The sequence below is a fragment of the Desmodus rotundus genome, chromosome 5 (assembly GCF_022682495.2).
Source record: "Desmodus rotundus isolate HL8 chromosome 5, HLdesRot8A.1, whole genome shotgun sequence".
Classification (NCBI taxonomy): Eukaryota; Metazoa; Chordata; class Mammalia; order Chiroptera; family Phyllostomidae; genus Desmodus; species Desmodus rotundus.
Genome location: NC_071391.1, coordinates 153,379,117 through 153,399,992, shown reverse-complemented (window position 1 = coordinate 153,399,992; position 20,876 = coordinate 153,379,117). Strand labels below are relative to the sequence as shown.

At 39.9% G+C, this 20,876-nt stretch overlaps 1 protein-coding gene across 5 annotated transcripts in view; it reads right to left on the bottom strand.

Moving 5' to 3' along the window:
* ASXL2 (ASXL transcriptional regulator 2) overlaps positions 1 to 18,184 on the bottom strand; it is a 113,466-nt gene extending 95,282 nt beyond the window's left edge. The window contains exon 1 of one of the 5 annotated variants that reach the window (XM_053925773.2): positions 17,779 to 18,184. In XM_053925773.2, the coding sequence (XP_053781748.1) occupies positions 17,779 to 17,835 (57 nt within the window). In that variant the 5' untranslated portion in view covers positions 17,836 to 18,184. Of the gene's footprint in view, positions 1 to 2,820; positions 3,108 to 17,778 lie in introns of those variants that run through there. The other 4 variants (XM_024552535.4, XM_024552539.4, XM_053925772.2 and 1 more) reach the window with 4 other exon arrangements.
* Between the last annotated feature and the right edge of the window lie 2,692 nt (positions 18,185 to 20,876).

Genomic DNA, 20,876 nt, shown 5'->3' with positions numbered 1-20,876 from the left:
GGGGGCTGACCCTTGGCCTGCATCACCATGGAAATCCCCAGGGCCAGCACACCCAGTGGACAGCTACAGACCACATCACAGCACCATCACCCTGCCCCTGCAAGGCTAATCCTTCACAGAGGGTGGAGTTTGGTGGTCAGTGGTCACTGCCAGTCCTTGCAGGTGACTGGCCTGGGTAAATACCTCCCACTGATCTGCCAATAGCAACTAAGGCTCAACTACAAGAAGAGCGTGTACACAGGCCACAGAGAGGGTACACCTTGAATACCTAGCTCGGGTGATAGGGGAGACTGTGCCCTCCCCTGGACCCTACAGGACACCTAGTACATTAGGATGCACAGTCAAGACATCGAGTCAAAGCAGCTCTACCTAATACATAGAAACAAACACAGGGAGGCTGCCAAAATAAAGAGACAAAGAAACATGGCCCAAATGAAAGAACAAATCAAAACTTCAGAAAAAGAACTAAACAAAATGGAGCTAAGCAACCTATCAGATGCAGAGTTCAAAACACGGATTGTAAGGATGCTCAAGGAACTTAGTGAGGACCTCTACAGCATAAAAAAGATCCAGTCAGAAATGAAGGATACACTAATTGAAATAAAAAACAATTTAGAGGGATACAGGAGTAAAGCGGATTAAGCTGAGATTCAAATCAGTGACATGGAACAAAAGGAAGCAAAAAACAACCAACAGAGGGAAAAAAATCCCCCCAAAATGAGGACAGTAGAAGCAGTCTCTGGGACAACTTCAAGAGGCCCAACATTCTCATATACGGGTGCCAAGATAAGAGAAACAATAAATTGGAAATCTATTTGAAAAAATGAAAGAGAACTTCCCTAATTTGGTGAAGGGAATAGACATGAAGGCCAGGAAGCAGAGTCCTAAATAAGATGGATACAAAGAGGTCCATTCCAAGATACATCATAATTAAAATGCCAAAGGTTAAAGATAAAGAGAGAATCTTAAAAGCAGTGAGTTACCTACCAGGGAGTTCCCGTAAGACTGTCAGCAGATTTCTCAAAAGAAGGTTTGCAGGCTAGAAGGGATTGACCAGAAGTACACAAAGTCATGAAAAGCAGGGACCTACAGCCAAGATTGCTCTACCCAGCAAAGATATCATTTAGAATCAAAGGACAGATAAAGAGCTTCCCAGACAAGAAGAAACTAAAGGATTTCATCATCACCGAACCATTATTATAAGTAAAGTTAAAGGGACTTATTTAAGAAAAAGACGACCAATAAAATGGCAATAAATACAAATCAACGTTTGAATCTAAAAAACAAATTAAGCAAAACAAGAAGAACAGAGACAGGATTATGGAAATGAGGAGCATCTTGACGGTTGCCAGATTGGGGGGCAGAAGGGGAGAGAAATGGGTTAAGAGGTGAAGGCATTAAGAAGTACAAATAGGTAGTTACAGAATAGCCATGGGGATGTAAAGTGCAGTATAGGAAATGGAGTAGCCAAAGAACTTATACGCATGACCCAGGGACAGGAACGATGGTGGTAAGGTTGCCTGAGGGAGTCGGACATGCTGAGTGGAAGGGGGGCAAAAGGGAAAAAAATCAGAATAACTGTAATAGCATAATCAATAAAATATAATTTTTAAAAAAAATAGAAAGAAAAAGAAACCATGTCCTGGCTGGTGTGGCTTAGTGGACTGAGTGCCGGCCTGCAAACCAAAAGGTCGCCGGCTTGATTCCCAGTCAGGGCACATGCCTGGGTCGCAGGCCAGGTCCCCAGGGGGGCGTGCAAGAGACAACCACACATTGATGTTTCTCTCCTTTTCTTTCTCCCTTCCCCTCTCTAAAAATAAGTGAATAAAATCTTAAATAAAAAAAGAAACCAGTCTCAAAAAGTTATACATTATATGATTCCATTTATATGACATTCTCATAAAGGCAAAATAGTGGCAATGAACTTATCAGTGGTTGACAAGGGTTGGGGCAAGTGGAGGGTGACCTAACAGACTGGCATTAGAGTTTTTTGGCTGTATCTGACTGTCATGGTGGTTGCATGTGTTAAATTCACACAACTGTTTAACAAAAAGGTCAATTTATTCATGTTAATCTTTAAATTTAAAAAAATTTATATCCAAAATATTGGGATGAGATACTAGGTGTTTATGTAAGTAGGGAAAAGACAAGATAGTCACTACAGTATTAAAATGTTCATTTTTAATTATCTAATAACTTTCTTAATACTGCTGGACATTTATGACACAACTGCATAATGGAGTATTGTTCAGCAATTCTAAACGGGCTATTAGCAACCCTGGCCAGGTAGCTCAGTAGGTTAAAGTTTCGTCCCAATACACCAAGGCTGTGGGTTCAATTCCCAGTTATGGCACACACAAGAATCAACCAATGAATGAATAAATGGAACAACAAATTGTTTCTGTTTCTCTCCCTCTCCCTTTCTCTGTCCCTTCCCCTCTCTCTAAAAATCAATCAATAAAAATCTTAATTTTTAAGAAGGGTTATTAGCAAAACCAGCAAATGACATAAAATATTTTTTATTTTTTATTTATTAATTTTAGAGAGAAACAGGGAGGGTGAGGGGTGGGGGAGAGAGAGAATCATCCATTTGTTGTCCTACTTTCTGATACATTCATTGGTTGATTCTTGTATGTGTCCTGACCAGAGATTGAACCCACAACCTTGACTATCTGGAGGACATGCTGAGCTACCCGGCCAAGGTGAGTAAAATCCTCTTTAATACATAAAAAAGCAGCCCTGTCCAGTGTGGCTCATTTGATAGGAACATCGTCCTGTATCCAAAGGGTTGCGGATTCAATTCCTGGTCAAGGCACATACCTAGGTTGTGGTCCAATCCCTGCTCCGGGCACATACAACCCGGGGCACATACGGGAGGCAAGCAATCGATGTTTCTCTCTCTCCCCATTCCTCTCTCTCTAAAAGCAATGAAAAAAATGTCCTCAGGTGAGGATTAAAAAAGAAAAAAAAAAAAAGAGAATTACAACTACACAGAAAACTGTATCAAAGACTAGTCGGAAATATCCCAAAATGTTAAGCTATATTGTATCAGATGATAGTGATTTTTTCCTCCATTTACCATTTAATTTAATTCCTATAATTCAAATAATTCATGAAAATGTTTTGAAATGGGGAAACCCTATGTTACATTTTACTATAACTAAATTTAACATTAATAGAGCAAAAAACTAACACACTAATCCTAACTTAGAAATGAAATTCACCAACACTAAAGTGAAATAAATCTGTAAGTTGTAAAGCCTCATCTAGGTCATTAATAAGAGGACTGACAAAAATGTTTGGTTACAGATTAAGAAAATATCTTCAAATGATACAAAGTAGACAGAAGCCATTCACAAATTTCAGTGTCCACAGCAAAGGAAAACATCAACAAAATAAAAACAACCCACAGAATGGGAAACTATATTCACTGATACATCTGCTAAGGGGTTAATATCCAAAATTTATAAAATACTTACAAAACTCAACACCAAAAAACCACCCAATTAAAAAATAAGCAAAGGACCTAAATAGATACTTCTCTAAAGAGGACATACAGATGGCCAAAGGACATATGAAAAGATGCTCGAGTCACTAATCATCAGAGATATGTAAATTAAAACCACAATGAGGTATCTCTTATCTGTTAGAATGCCTATCAATAAATCAACAAACAAAAAGAGCTACAAGGATGTGGAGAAAGGGGAACCCTTTTGCACTATTGGTGGGAATGCAGACTGGTCCAGCCACTGTGGAAAGTAGTATGGAGACACCTCAAAAAAGTAAAAATGGATATGCCTCTTGACCCAGCAATCACACTTCTGGGAATATATCCAAAGGAACCCAAAATACTAATTGGAAAAAACGTAAGCATCCGTATGTTCATTGCAGCATTATTTAAAATTGCCAAGATACAGAAGCAGACCAGTGGATAAAACAACTATGGGGACACTCACACAATGGAATACTACTCAGCTGTAAGAAAGAAGAAATTTTAACCTTTGCAAGCAGCATGGATGGACCTGGAAAATATTATGCTAAGTGAAAGAAGGCAGTCAGAGAAAGACAAATACCCCAAGATTTCACTCATATATGGAATCTAAAGAACAAAGTGAACTAATAAAATAGAGACACTCATAGACAGAGCAGGATGACAGCTAAGGGGGTGGAGGAAGTGAGCAAAAAGGAAACAGGACTCATGGACACAGACAACAGCATAGTGGTTGCTGGGGGAAGAGGAGTTTAAGGACTAAATGGTAAAGGAAAAATACAATAAAATTCTTTTTAGAAAAATACTTCAGTGTCTTAAGACAGGCAAATTCAAATCACAAATATGCTCATACAACTTTAAGATCAGCATTAAAGCATAAAACTTAAATATGTATTTTTAAAGATTTATTTAGAGAGAGGGGAAGAGAGGGAGAAAGAGGGACAGAAACATCAACCAGTTGCCTCATGCACACCCCCAACAGGGGACATGGGCCACAACCCAGGTATGTACCCTGACTATGAACTGAACTGGCAACATTTAGGTTTACAAGCCAGCACTCAATCCACTGAGCCACACCAGCGCAAAGGCTAAAACTTAAATACTTTTCTGAAACTTTTCAATTAACAAATTTCTGGTGGGAGGTCCACAAGAAGTCCAGCTTGAGAAACATTTTCATTAAGCCTTTTTCATCTGCTACCTCTTCACTGCTAAAAAACAGGCCCAAAAAATAAATATGAAGCAAATCCAATACTAAATGAAAGGCTGGAAAAGTTGCCCTTTGTTCCCCCCGCATCTGTTCTAAAGTGTGACTTTCATATCACAAATTTGTAAGAGGTTTTCTCCTGGCAAAATGTCCTTAATTTTTATCAGAAGTAAATATATCAATATTTAATGGTGTTTTCACAAAGCATCATGGAACCCAGAGCCCCTGTGGTACAACTCCAGGAAGCAATATTCACATAAAATACAGTATGAATGGTTCCACCTAAAGTTACACAACACACAGCCCTGAGCCTACCGCCTGAACAAACCTGAAGACCAATGGAAGACAATGGTATGGAAAGAACAGTGATACAGGTAATCAAAGAAAAACCAACATGAGATGGAATAACTGGGGAAATAATTTTGTTTTCTTTTTTCCCTTCAAGAATGGTAGAATTTTATTGTTGAAGTGTGAAATCTTCAGGAGACTGGTTGAAGTTAAGATTTCTGTTGGTGAGCTAAGATAGGTATAGGTTGAATAAGTAAGAAATGAGAGAAATTTGAATGACATGGGGGGGAAAAAGCACATAATCTCTCCCACCCTTTTTTTAAACTGATTTTAAAGAGAGAGAAGAGGGTGAGAAGAGAGAGAAAAAAAGAAACATCAATTTGTTGCTCCAGTGATTTATGCATTCCCTGGGTGATTCTTATGTGCCCTGACCTGGGTTAGAACCAGCACCCTTGGTGTATAAGGACGATGCACTAACCAACTGAGCTTTTTGGCCAGAGCCCCCTCCCAGCCTTTCATTTATTTTAGAGAGGGGAAGGGAGGGAGAGAAACATAGAGGTGGGAGAGAAACATCCAACGGTTGCCTCTTCCATGCCACCAACCTGGCCCTCCCTGACTGGGAACCAAACCAATGGCCTTAAATGCTTAACCCACTGAGTCACACCAATCAGGGCCTTCTCCCACCTTTTTAATTCAAGAATCCTACTCTGACCTCCTAATCTCTCTACAGCTAGACTCTTCAGCCCTCTGCAATAAATCCCACAAATGGCCCAACCAGATTGAAACAAAGATGTTATCTCCTACATAAAAACTCTCTACGAACCTTAGGATAAGAATATTTGTCAGCCCAACTTCTTTAACTCTCCACATTTTGGCACCAACCTACTTTTTCTGGCCTTCTTTTTCACTACACTTCACAATATTCAAAGGTACATTAGTCATGCATCAAATATACCCTGAATTTTTCAGTCTTACCTCTTTTCAGTTCTTCCCTCTGCTGGGAATGCCCTTACTCATACTTGTAAATGTTTTATATCCATCATCCCTGACTACCCAGGTCAAACCTCTAAGACCAACCCTGAAACAGTCCTCCTTCACCAAATTTCAGTGTTACTGTTAGTGTGCTATGATACAGCCCCAACAACACAAATTTACTTTGTGATTATGTTTCATTATGAAACTTAGGTGAAAACAACACAAATTTACCTCAGTATGTGTACGGATTCTAGACATGGGTTAACAGGGTCTTCTGCTTAGGGTCTCACTAAGCTGAAATCAAAGTTTCAGCTGCAGACTCTGGCCAGATAGCTCAGTTGGTGAGAGCATCATCCCAATAGAGCAAGGCTGAGGACTCGATCCCCAATCAGGACACACACGAGAATCAACCAGTGAGTGCATAAATGGGTAGAAGATCAAACTGATGTTTCTCTTTCTCTCTAAAATCAATAAATACAATTTAAAAAATAAAGTAGGGCCAAGGGGTATGAGGTGTAAAATAAACTCTACTCAAAAAAAAAAAAAAAAAAAAGCTTCAGCTGTAACTGTGAAATTATCTGAGGTTTCGGGTTCTTTTCCAAGCTTACTACCAAGCTTACTTGTTGACAGGTTTCAGTCCCTTTCTGTTTTGCTGGCTCTTGGTCAGAAGTCACTCAGCTCCTAGAGGCTACCTGCCATTCCTTGCCACATGGCCTTCTCCATAGGCAGTTCCCAAGGTGTAAGTCAAGAGAAGGGGATTTGGTGCAAAATCTCCTAAAGCAGGAAATGGGTGGGTTCCCAAACTTGTCTACAGCTAATTTAAGTCTCTGTGTGGTTATACATTTACCTTTCAGAAAAGTGGCAAATGGTATCCCTGAGGTTAAAAGGCTTTTTGTTAGAACTGTCTCAAACCTCCACGATTCTTTGCTAAGAAATAATGACTTTACCATACATAGTTTTCCCATTCAGAAACATAAACAATCTACATTTATTAATTTTTCAGTATTATTAACAAACAACGTTCACAACATACTGGTCACTAGATAAAGAACTTTTCAGCCCTGGTTGGTGTGTCTCAGTGGATTGAGAGACAGCCTGTGAACCTGTGATTCAATTCCCAGTCTAGGGCACATGCCTGGGTTGTGGGGCAGGTCCCCAGTAGGGGGCACAGGAGAGGCAACCACACATTGATGTTTCCCTCCCTTTCTCCCTCCCTTCCCTTCTCCCTAAAACTAAGTAAAATCTTAAAAAAAGAAAAGAAACTTTTCATACATTCTCAACTAATCCCTAACATCCCTAATGGTAAGTTCTACTATTATCTCTATTTTAAAGTTGAGGGAACTGAGAAAGCTTAATGTAAATCCTTACAACTCCAAAAGCTGTCTTTAGACCAAAGCACCAGCATTACCTGGGAACTTGTTAGAAATGTATGATTTCTGGCTATACTGCAGACCTCCTGAATAAAAGTCTGCATTATAACAAACTCTCCAGATGATTCTCATACACATTAATGTTTGTGCACTGGTTTAAATAACTTATCCAAGCTGACACAGTAAATGGTAGAAATGGAATCAAATCCAGATTGTTATGGTTATTCCCAAGTTGTTATGCAAAACAGTCCTTTATTCCCCATTGTCTTTTTTTAAATATATTTTATTGATTATGCTATTACAGTTGTCCCATTTCCCCCCGCTTCACTCCAATCCATCCTGCCCACCCTCTCCCTCCCACATTCCCCCACTATAGTTCATGCCCATGGGTCATAACATACAAATTCTTTGGCTTCTACGTTTCCTATACTATTCTTACCCTCCCCATCTATTTTCTACCTACCATTTATGCTACTTATTCTCTGTAACTTCTGCGCCCCTCCCCCTCCCACTTCCCTGTTGATAACCCTCCATGTGATCTCCATTTCTGTGGTTCTGTTCCTGGTCTAATTGTTGGCTTAGTTTGCTTTTGTTTTTGTTTTAGGTGTGGTTGTTAATAACTGTGAGTTTGCTGTCATTTTTACTGTTCCTATGTTTTATCTTCTTTTTCTTAGATAAATCCCTTTAACATTTCATATAATAAGGGTCTGGTGATGATGAACTCCTTTAACTTGACCTTATCTGAGCAGCACTTTATCTGCCCTTCCATTCTAAATAGCAGCTTTGCTGGATAGAGCAATCTTGGATGTAGGTCCTTGCCTTTCATGACTTGGAATACTTCTTTCCAGCCCCTTCTTTCCTGTAAGGTCTCTTTTGAGAAGTCAGCTGACAGTCTTATGGGAACTCCTTTGTAGGTAACTCTGTCCTTTTCTCTTGCTGCTTCGAAGATTCTCTCCTTATCTTTAATCTTGGGTAATGTAATTATGATGTGCCTTGGTGTGTTCCTCCTTGGGTCCAGCTTCTTTGGGACTCTCAGAGCTTCCTGGACTTCCTGGAAGTCTTTTTCCTTTGCCAGGCAGGGGAAGTTCTCCGTCATTATTTGTTCAAATAAATTTTCAATTTGTTGTTCTTCCTCTTCTCCTTCTGGCACCCCTATAATTCGGATGTTGGAACATTTAAAGATGTCCTGGAGGTTCCTAAGCCTCTCCTCATTTTTTTGAATTCTTGTTGCTTCATTCTTTTCTGGTTAGATGTTTCTTTCTTCCCTCTGGTCCACACCGTTGATTTGAGTCCCAGTTTCCTTCCCATCACTATTGGTTCCTTGTACATTTTCCTTTGTTTCTCTTAGCATAGCCTTCATTTTTTCATCTAATTTGTGACCAAATTCAACCAATTCTGTGAGCTTCCTGATTACCAGTGTTTTGAACTATGCATCTGATCAGTTGGCTATCTCGTCATCGCTTACTTGTAGTTGTTCTGGAGCTTTGATCTGTTCTTTCATTTGGGCCTTTTTTTTTTTTTTTTTTTTGGTCTCGGCGTGCCTGTTACATAAAGGGGTGGAGCCTTAGGTGTTCAGCGGGGTGGGGTAACACTGTTCGCTGTGCTGTGACACCGTATGTGGGGGAAGGGCCGAGAAGGAACAGTGGTGCTTGCTCCACTCTCTGCTGGTTTTCAGTCATTCCCTCCGCTACTCCCAATCAAATTGGGCCCCTCTAGTGCTGATTCCTGAGTGGGTGGGCTTGTGCACGCTCTAGGCCCCTGTGGGTCTCTACAACGACCTTTCCTGTGAGGCTGGGAGTTTCTCCTGCTGCCTCCTCAACCCCCTCGGGTGTTTTCAATCAGTGGTTTGAGGCTTTATTTCCCTGCACCGGAGCCCTGGGTTGTGCAGTCTGCTTCAATCCCCCTCTGTTCCTCCCAGTTTATCTATGTACAAATGTGGGGCCGTGGGGTCTGCTAGCAGTCTCACTGCCTGTCCCATTTGTTCAACAATCAGACAGTCTCTGGGTTCGGCTGCATTGCCACGAGTCCCAGCCGCCCCAGCTGCCCATCTCCGCCCTTCCTACTGGTCTGGATGAATGTTTCTTCTTTATCTCCTTGGTTGTCGGACTTCCATGCAGTTCGATTTTCTCAGTTCTGGTTGTTTTTGTTTTTAAATTGTTGTTGTCCTTCTTTTGGCTGTACGAGGAGGTGCAGTGTGTCTACCTAGGCCTCCATCTTGGTTTTCTCTATTCCCCATATGTCTTTAATGGGTAATTAATAATATATATGAAAATTGTTTTCTATTATCTTTTTCTTGTAATCCATCTTTCTTACACCTTCTCTCTCTCTCACACACACACACTCACACCCACCCACCATTAAAAAAAAAAAAAAACACCTTTCCTAACATTAATATATTTCATGGTACCATCAGTTTAAACTTATGAAATTTGTCAGAATCACTCAAATCATATAGAAAACTAATCACTATAATTCAATAGCAATACATTTAAATTTTTACATTGCTATTAAGAAATAAGTCACTAACACCATTAAGCTCTTTATTTGAAACTGAGTATGGCTAAGCCAACTATTGAATAATTCAGGTATCAGGAGGTTAAAGGTTCAGGATAATTTAGGCCATCCCAAGCTGTGAATTCCAATGAAAATTCATTCTAAATGTAGTATCAATTGCTAAGAGTCAGTAAACAAAAAAACTTTCAAATGCAAAGTCTTTCACATTACAATTTTTACCAAAAGATGCATCAAATTACCCAGAAAACACTACAATTAATAAGGTTTACAGTGTCCCCTGATGTCCAGGACCAATTACACATGTATTTTCCATTAACCAATTTCAGTTTGGTCAAGCAAGATCAGAAGTTAAGAATTATCCGAGAAATTTCCCAATGCCCAAACTTAAAGGAATCTCTGGAGGCAAATACACAGGTGTATCTGGAAATAATTTTCTTTCACAAACAAGAGAGATACTCAAACCTGTTCTCCTGGCAAATCATACTTAAAATAGGTGAGGTTATTCAAACGTGCTCTCTTGAAAGTGAGAACAATGTCTTATTTTACTTCCAATTGAAAAATTAAAAAAAAAAAAAAAACGATTTAGCACTCACGTGCAAGAAAATGAATTAAGCTCTACAGGTAGAAACTTAAAAGAAATCTCTCTGCCTTCAAGGAACATAATTTTACTGATATATAAACTGAGTTTCCTCTTACTTGTCCACAATAAATATGTATTTTATTTAGGGAAGATATAAATATACACCTTCAGGGCAAAACATTATTTAAAAGCACTCAATTTACAATTTTTAATTGGGAAAAACTTTTTCTTTTTCTTTTTTTTTTTTTAAGATTTTATCTATTTATTTTTGGAGAGAGGGGAAGGGAGGGAGAAAGAGAGGGGAAAAAACATTGGCCTGCAACCCAGGTATGTGCCCTGACCAGGAATCAAACCTGCAACCTTCGGGTTTGCTAGCCAGCACTCAATCCACTGAGCCACATCAGCCAGGGCTAGGAAAACTTTTCTTAATAGGACTCAAAACCTAGAGAAGCACAAAAGGTAAAGACTGATAAATCTGTTTACATTAACGTTAAGAATGTATAAATTAAGTCAAAGACAAAAATGGGTACAGATATACAACACACATATCAAAGGGCTAGTTTCCTTAATCTACACAAAGCACTCTTAGATATTAGTATGAAAAAGACCAGGAAGCAAAAATAAATAAAAGAATACGAATGCACAAGTGAAAAATATACACAGAGCCGGTTAAGTACAGGAAGTTACTTCACACCTGCACTATCCAATAAGGGCAGCCACAAGACAAATGTGGTATTTAAACTTGCAAAAAAAATTTCAAAACTCAGTTCCTTAGTCACACGAGCCACACTTCAAGTGTTCAATGTTTACGTGTGACGAGTAGTTACTGTGTTGAACAGCAAAGATACAGAACATTCCCATCAAGTTCTACTGAACAAGAGAAATGCTTTGTTAATATATCAAAATGGCTAAGTGTAGACTAATATATTCCTTGGGTTACAAAGAAAAGTGGGAAAAAACAATAACTCCCAAATTTTTGGAGGGGAAATATAAATTGGCACAAATTCAAGTGTACAAACTCATTATCTTAACTAGTCCCTCCACACAGATGCACATATACACGCAATGCATATGCATGTATGTATGCCCCAATGTATATAGTTAAGTATTTGTTACAAAAGAGGGGGGGACCATAAATGACCTATGATGTCAAATAATCAATGATTGATTTTTTATATGATGAGACATCCAAAAACAATGGAATATTAAGAAACCATTTGAGCCCTGGCTGGTGTGGCTCAATGGATTGAGCGCAGGGCCGCAAACCAAAGGGTCGCCAGTTCTATTCCCGGTCAGGGAGCATGCCTGGGTTGCAGGCCAGGTCCCCAGTATGGGGCGCTCAACACAGTGATGTTTCTCTCCCTCTCTTTCTCCCTCTCTTCCCCTCTCTCTAAAAATGAATAAATAAAATCTTTTAAAAAAAAAAAAGAAACCATTTGAAAAAATGAGGCAGATACATGTAAGTAATGGCATTAAAAAGACATCCATGATATTCATAAAGTAAGCAAGTTGCAGCCCTAGCTGGGTGGCTCAGCTGGGATCATCTGGTACACCACAAGGATTCGGGTTCAATTCCCAATACGGGCACATACCTAGGTTGCAGGTTCAATCCCTGGTTGGGGGAGACACAGGAGGCAACTGATCAATGTTTTTCTCTTACATAGATGTTTGTTTCTCTCTCTTCCTCCCTCCCTCCCTCTGTCAAACTGATAAACGTGTCCTTGGGTGAGGACTGAGAGAGAGAGAAGAAAGAAGAAGAAAGGAGAAGCAAGGGAAGGAAGGAGAGAAAGAGAGGAAAAAGGAAGGAAAGCAGGCAGGCAGGCCTTGAGAGAGGGAAAGGGGGAAATGGGAGGGAGAGGAGAAGAAGAGAGAGAGGAAGGGAGGAAAATATATAGGTATACATGTTTATGCATATTTCCATATACAGTGGTAAAAGTTAAGAAAGCTATATTCAAATTATCGAGTACAATTAATTTCATTATAATTCTAAATATTTTCAACATTTCATGCAGCCTTTCACTTAATCCTTTTTTTCAGTATAGTTATTCATCCAAGATTAACTATTTACATACTTCAGTTCTACTTGTTTTTTTTTTAAATAATGAGCCTATATAACGTCAATAGGAACTCAAAGTTTAAAGTAATTGTTTTTAAGTCATATTTAAAGAGTTCCAAAACTGCATCTATGTTCATCTTTGTATTTCTAAACAAAGCTTTTTCCTTTAAAAATGTTCAAAAGCTGAGTACATTAAATTACATTTTAAAACACTAAAAACACGGTAAATCAAACTGTACCAAAAATACCAAATTGCACAAAACTATAAACTATGAGGATAGCCTCTATGAGATATGGACAGAAAAAATACAGAACGAAAGGAGCATTCAGAGGTCTTTTGTAAAAAGGACAAAAATAGCAGGTTTCAGCAAACCCTACTGGTCAGTTCACTGTAATTTTATCTTCCACATATTGGCCTCCTTCCAGACAGTTTTTGTAGTGAAAACACAATACCCTTTCACCGACAGCAATATTGCACAGCCTTTTAAGGGTGGATAGACTATGTGGATGATGAAACAGCAAGGACTTCCGCTAATCTGATCTTACTTTCTCAGCTCCTGTCAGAATTCTAGGAGATGCAACAGCAGCAGCACCTTTCACAGAAAAGTTAAACTTGTGTTAAAAAAAAAATTTTTTTAAGATTTTGATTTTTTTCTTCTTCAAGGAGTTAGGAGATTTGTGGAACATAAAAGCAGGACAACAGAAGGAAAGATGAACTGAAAATAACAATACAAATTTAATAAGCAAAAGACACAAACTTTACTTCATTATTACGACACTAAGGAAGATCACTCAAGAGAGTGTTACATCAAATCAACTAGCACAAATGTATGAAGTATCTTACAATTTTATGTAAATTGCACCTTAAAGCAAAAATAAAACATGCAGCTATTGTTTTTAATATTATAGATTAGAGCAATTTCTCAATTTTTGACCCATGCCCCTTACAAAGTGTTCTCACTCTATTTTTTATGAACTCCACAAACCAAGATTTTGTCCAGTTTTACTTTCTATAGTCTACTACTACAAAAAAAAAATAGGTTTGCTTAATATGTTTTTCCAAGACACATACTCTGTCCTGAACATTCTAATATAACTACAAGTATGATACAAATACAGACTTAAAAGGACCCTGGCCTTGTCAATATATATCCAAGCAGCCATAACCAACCCTGGCCTTTTTTAAGAAAAAAGTTACTCGTGGTAAAGATTAAGAGAACTGAAAATTTCTAAGTTAATACATTTACTTTTTTAATGTGTATTTGTTAGGATGTTTTTCTAAACATCTTTCTAATCCTTATATATTTTTATCATTATACTTTTAATTATTTTTAATTTCCCATGCTTCCTACATAAAAGTAATTAGCCTATAGGTCTTACTGCTTCAACAGAAATTTTCTATGTTCCATCCTATTCTCCAAAGTTAAAGAACTTTAGGTAAATGATAAACATAAAAATCTACGTATATTCAAAATAATATTAACATGTAAGTGAAGTCTATATAATTACCATCCAAAAATCAAACCACTTTTTCTTCAGTCTACAAACCATATGCTAAAGATCTACCCTACAGCCCTGGCCGGGTGGATTAGTTGGTTTGAGCACTGTCCCATGCACCAGAAGGTTGCAGGTTCAATTCCAGGTCAGGGCACCCTACCTAAGGTTGTGGGTTCAATCTCTAGTCGAGGCATGTGTAGGAAGCAATGGATTGACGTTTGTCTCTCACACTGCTGTTTCTCTTTCTCACCCTTTTTCTCTCTAAAATCAATAAACGTATCCTCAGGTGAGGATTTTTTTTTAAAGAAGATCTACCTACAGGTGCTGTGCTCCTTGATTCTAATACTTCACTTCTCACACTTTAACCACTTTACTCACAAGATACCCAAGGGTACCTCTAGCATACAATCTCTAAGGTCTGTGTCTCTGTCCCTCCTACCTATGATCACAAACCTGTCCTCTTAGGTTATTTTTCTCCTTTAATGCTTCCCTAGTTGTGGTGAGTGACAAGAGAAAAGTCAAAAAAGAAACAGGATCAACAAGATTATACTATTTCAAAAGCTCTGCTTTGCAAAACAGGTAAATTCCTCAGGGATGTTATCAAATATTTAGATGATAACATGTCTTTTTTTTTTAATGAGCATAACTTTGAACATTAGAGTCAGTAGAATACTATTTTGCTGTAAAAAAGTAAAAAAGAAAAAAAGTTCACCCTTTGCGACAGCATGGATGGACCTGGAGAACATTATGTTAAGTGAAAGATGCCAGTCAAAGAAAGACAAATACCATATGATTTCACTTATATATGGAATCTAAATGAACAACACGAACTAACCAGCAAAATAGAGACAGACTCATAGGTAAGAGAGCAGGATGACAGCTAAGGTGGGGAGGGGTTAGAGGTGGAGGGATTGAGCAAAAAGGAAAAAAAGGACTCATGGACCTGGACAACAGTGTGGTGATTGCAGAGAGGACCAAAGTATAAGAGGGTTAAGTGGTAATGAAAAAAATACAACAATTTTTTTTCTTTAAAGAAGAGTGAGAAAAAATTTTTTTAAAAAAAGAATGAGCATAGCTTTAAACATCAGAGTCAAGTGTAATGGTTCTCAGTATCTCTGGCTTACTAGAAATTTTTCTGTTTAAACTGCACCAAACACCAAACTACTACAGACCTCTCATCCAAATCATTTCATCACAACCATCATTGTCACCCTTAAAATTTTAAATGGGAGACTGTTAACTAAATACCTGAATAATGCATTTTATAGTGTATTTGCATAATGCAAATACAAATAAGATCAGCAGAGAGACTCCATTATCCCTCTGTCTGGTGTACTTAGTTTGGAACCAGTCTATACATTTAATCAGCCTTTGGCATAAGGGCATAATTTTACATTATTATATAAGTTGAAAAACATATTATTTTGTTTTTCAGATTGTTCATAGCAACCTTACATCAATCCATGTAGCTCTCATATATCCACACACACTCCCACTATCACATATGTATATATACACATATAATTGACTGAATAATTTTATTTATCTGTTGCTCCATTATTGTTCAGGAATACAACCCCATTTTAATAGTGCTCACTAAAACAGGACAACTCTACAATGCAGGCACCAAGATCACAATAAAATAAGAAGCAGATATTGCCTGTTTCCATAAACAATTTTACTATTTCCTTGCTGAAACTCTATTCCTAGAACATTTGACCTTAATGTTATGAAGTAAGTTTAAAACTTCTCCTAGTCTTCTTGATCTTATAAATATATGCACTATTTCTTAGTTTAGGTCAAAGTTACTTCCATTTGTCAAATCACCAATTTTCTGATATCATTTACAGTCTGAAATATTAAAGATTTACTTTTGTTTATTCCTTCTACATTTACTTCTAATCCTCTTACAAACAGAACTTTTTGAACACTGAGGTTTAGTTTAATTCCTCACTTTATATGTGATAAACAAAAAAGAGAGTATGGTATTTTCTAGAGTTTGGCTACTAGAAAAGAAAAAAAATTTTAGTGTCACCATTCTCTTTCTAAAATTCATCTTTATTTAGACTGAGGCCTTGTCATTTGCCAGAATCACATAAAAACACCAAGCCACTAATATACTAATCCCTTCAGAAACTCACTCAGAACTCTACTAATTAAACTAGTCCTTACACCTTTAAAATGCCATTTCCACATAGCTAGCTAGGGCATGAAATGTTTATTATAAATGATCAAATATACTAATTCATCATAAGAAAATATAAACAGGTGCAAAGTTTTCCTATTTGTCATAATCTCCCAATGATTAGAAACGTACTAGTATTCCAGACTTAAAATTAATTAACATAATTAGGTCTGAGGTCTGCTAACCAATAATTAAAATTTACCATCCTTCTTTTAATAAAAGGAAAAAGTCTTGAGGTATTCATCAAATAGAAGGTAAAACAATCTTCTGGGAAGGGGCAATTTCCCAACCAAAAAATTATTTCTATAGTTTTTTATCTTTTAAAGGGAAACTACCAGCAGTCACAATTACAAAGATATACTGTAAGTGAAAACACTAAATAAAATGTGCTTTCATTTATTTTTTCACAGTTCCAACAAAAACAGAAATACAAGTTTAAGACTCATCAACACCCTAACACATACCAAAACGTTAACAGATACAGCTGAGGGGGGAAATACGTGACTTCTTATTCTCTTCTTTTTACGTTTCTATAATCTTCCAAATTTTCCCACAGTGAACATTTATTTTTACATTCAAAAAAATCTCATTGAAGGATAAACCAAACATAATATACTAAAGGCTCATTCAGCAGGGCTCTCCACGCTGTGCCAATATCACTGATATGATTCACCATTAAAGATAATACGTCCACACCTTCTCCCTTCCCAGCACTAAAACGCTCCTGTTTTAGGTCCTATCACTCTTCTGCTGCACCCTCATTTCTACGTACATAAACGCTTTTAATTTTTTCATAAAACAAATTCTCACTCATCTTAAATAGTCCTACTTTTAAAACCTACTTCTAAACTTCGTTATAGCAAAATTGGGGGGGGGGGGAATGATGGTTTTACCCACGAAGTAGAACTTCGTGAGGCCACCACCACTTCAGCTATGGAAAACTCAAGGCCGGGTAAACTACACGTCCCGCCATGCATTGCTGCCTCGTTCAGAGTAGGTCTCTACGGAAACAGAAAAAAAAATTCTACAAGTCCCACCTGTTACTTGGTTTCTAAACACCTCCTGCACTTTCAGCTCCAACAGCAAACAAAAACAAGAGCCCCGTGACCTCCCGCGGGCTCCGGGGGCCCAGACGCGCAGGGGGCCCGCGGCCAGGGGCCGGTCTGCTCTAGCCGGTAAATTCTGCCCGGCTCCTGCGCTCCCCTCTCCTTTCCGGGGCTGGGTGCACGCACGAGCCTTCTCCTGGGTGCATCCAATGGGGGCTCTTCAGCCGCACAGGGAGAAGAACCGGTTACTGGGCAAGCACAACACACTTCCCCAAGCCGGGGCGGGGGCTACCACAGAGCGGGGTGAGAGCGACGCGATCCCGAAACGTCGCTCCCGAACACCTAGAGGACTCGCTGCAATCACAGGGAGAAACCACAGCCCCGCGGCGACCCTCTTCCGCTGGGCGCCTCCATTCCCACAAGGGTCACACCCGACACTGACCGCCGCGTCTCGGCGCGGTTTTGTGCCCCCTCAGCCGGGTCGCTGGGCCAATGACCTCCCTTCCCCTGCGACCGGAGGTCGGCGAGGGAACAAAATCCTCCCAGCCTTCCCTTTCGCTCCTTCCCCCTTACCGTCTTGGCGGCCTCCGCCCAGGTCCTGCCCTTCTTCCTACGGCCCTTTTCCCTCATGTCGGGTCTTGAACTGACTAGGAGACTCCCGCGTCCGGGCTCCGGCCGCCCTCCCTCCCTGCTCTGCCCTGCGCTGTTTTTCCCGCGGTGCCGGGAAAGGTGGGAGAAAGGGGAAGTCAGGCCGGAGGAGCACCCAAGCAGAGGAAGCGACTGGGGTGGTGCGCCGGGGGATAGGGAGGGCGTCTATGAGGCGGCCGGTCCTCCTGCTGCCGTTGCCACTGCTACCGCCGCTGCCATATTGGGTCCTTACTGTACAGGCAGCCGCTACGGTCATGTGACGGCTCCCGCGCGGCCGTCACTACTGTACGCAGTCGGCAGCGCGAAGGAGCGCGCGCGCGCCCCCGCCCACCGTGCGCGTCCGAAGGGAAAGCGATGAGGCAGTCCGCGGCAACTCGCCACGCCCACGCACTTCCGCTCTCCGCCTCCGGTCCCGAGCTTGCGCCGGAGGACTGTCCGACTCTAGTCGGCCTGGGGCGTCTGGCTCTCACGCCGACCCCGAAAATCCGCTTGCGGAAGCGGAACCTGATCCATCCCGGAAGGTTTTGTGAAGGAATTGTGACCGCGTGCGAGGCGCCGCCTTGGCTGTAGAAATTTGGAGTAGGCAGCCTGTTCCCTCAAGAAGCGATCCTCCCAACTATCACCTCCAGTAAACTTCGTACTTGCGGTTTCCCATTTGTCTGTGTTTATCTTTACAAAGGTTATGTTTATGAAGATTTGTAACAGTTCTCTTCTACTTAATGGATGAAGCAATTTGAGATTGAGTAATTTACCAAGATCACAAGTCTAGGATATAGGGAAACCGGAAATCAGGTTGCCACCTAGAGTCCTTTCCATCACCCCGGAATGCCTCTCAAACTTAGGCGACATTTTGTTAAGGCCACCAATAACTGCATTCACGTTTTTACATGTGAATTGTCTCATCAGAGACACTAATGGTGTCTTTTTTATCTTGATGGCTCAGTTCCGGCCCAGTCCCTGTATATACCAGGCTCCCAGTAAATATTTGCTGAATGATTCAGCTATGTCTGTGGCCAGAAACCATTATTTGTAGTGTTCATAGCAGCCTCCTTAAAAATCATCTTCCATCACATTATCCACGTCTTTATACTTTGCAAAATAAAAAGGATGTGTAATAGCACCTACTGATCTCCCAAATCAACCTGCTTCAAGAAGCAGCTTCTGGTCTACTAAATTTACTATATTCTGAAATAGGCCTAAGAGTTGGCTTCTTGGGAGGAAAGACAGGTGAGAGCAATACTTGGAGTCCATGTGTGGGTTTCAGAAGTTATGGACTCCCTAAAATTATGGACAGTTTTTGTGTGTGTTAATCATTCATTTTTTGAGAAGAGGATTCAAAACTTTACCTCAATTTTTCAAAAGGGGCCTATTAACCCTAAAAAGAAATGTCTTAATAGGGAGTTTTAGAGGCCCCCTAGATACTAATATTTCTCTTGAAGTAATTGTCACAAATTCCTTTAGTAACTCATAGCGTTATCCATCTCTCTTTGATGCCCAGGTCTGTAGTCAGTTCAAGAAACCCCTCTCCATTTCCAGCTGTTCCCTGGGACTTGCCATCAGGCCTGTTCCCTGGACAGTCTACCTCATCCTGTTTTCATACCCTGCTAGGCCAGCTACTCCCGCTGTCTTACGTTCATGCACTCTACAGGGATATTTTGGTCATAGCCTGACCACATATATGATAGTGGTTCCATACGATTCTAGTGGAGCTGAAAATTTTCCATCGCCTAGTGACGGTAGCTTTCATAATGCTGTAGCACCACGCATCACTCGAGTGTCTGTGGTGATGCTGGTGTACACAAACCTACCGCACTGGCGGTCTTATAGAAGTATAACAATTACGTATGGTACTTATACTTAATAATGATAAGGAAGGACTGTTACTGGTTTATGTATTTATTACACTATACTTTTTATCATTAATTTAGTGTACTCTATTTATTAAGGAAGAAAAAAGTTTGCCCTGGCCAGTGTGGCTCAGTTGGTTGGAATGTTGTCCAGTACACCAAAAAATTGGGGGTTCGATTCCCTGTCAGGGCACATTTCAGGTTTGATCCCCTGTTGGGTCGCATGCGGGAGGCAATGGATGGATGTTTCTTACATCAGTGTTTCTCTCTCCCCCTCTACCTCCCTTCCTCTTCCTCTCTCGCTAAGATTAATAAACATATTTTTTAAAGTTTGCTGTAAACAGTGTGCCCTGTTACACTGGCAGCAGCCTCATACATCTCATGATTGCTGCCTACTGATTGCATCGTTTTCTCTTGTGTGTGATTTAATTTCCTGTGGTTTTATACAATGACATCCTATATAGGCTTGTAACCTAGGAGCAATAGGCTACACCAGGCCTAGGTGTGTAGTAGACTATACCATCTAGGTTTGTGTAAGTGCATCTATAATGTTCACTTAATGATGAAATCACCTAGTGATGCATTTCTCAGAAGGATTCCCTGACTTAAGTGGCAAATGACTACACTTCTGGAGCTCTATCCCCAGATTTTAATTTCTTTTTTTCTTAAGAGGCAGATTTTAATCCTTACCCGAGGATATGATTATTGATTTTAGAGCGAGGGGAAGGTAGGAAGAGACAGAGGAAAAGAAACATCAGTGTGAGAAGGAAACATTCACCAGTTGCCTCTCACGTGCGCTGACTGGGGACTGAACCCACCACCTAGGCATGTGCCCTGACTGGGAATCAAACCGTGACTTTTCGATTCACCAGACAACACTCCAACCAACTGAGCGGCCGGGGCCTCAATTTCAATCTCAAGGGTAGGGACTATGGTATTGCAGTTCCTAGCTTTTAAGCTTCTACAGATCTGGATAATTTATTGTTATTAAATTATAATTCCCCAGAGAGTATTTTTGTTCCAATGTTTATTAATTCGATTTATTATGCCTATTTGCATCTCTTGCATCATTTCCACTATAGTTCTGAATGTCCCTAAATGTTCTGTCTCTACTGCTGTCCTATTCAAGCCCATCCTTCAAAGGATGCCAGATCTTTCTCCTTAAAATTCCACTTA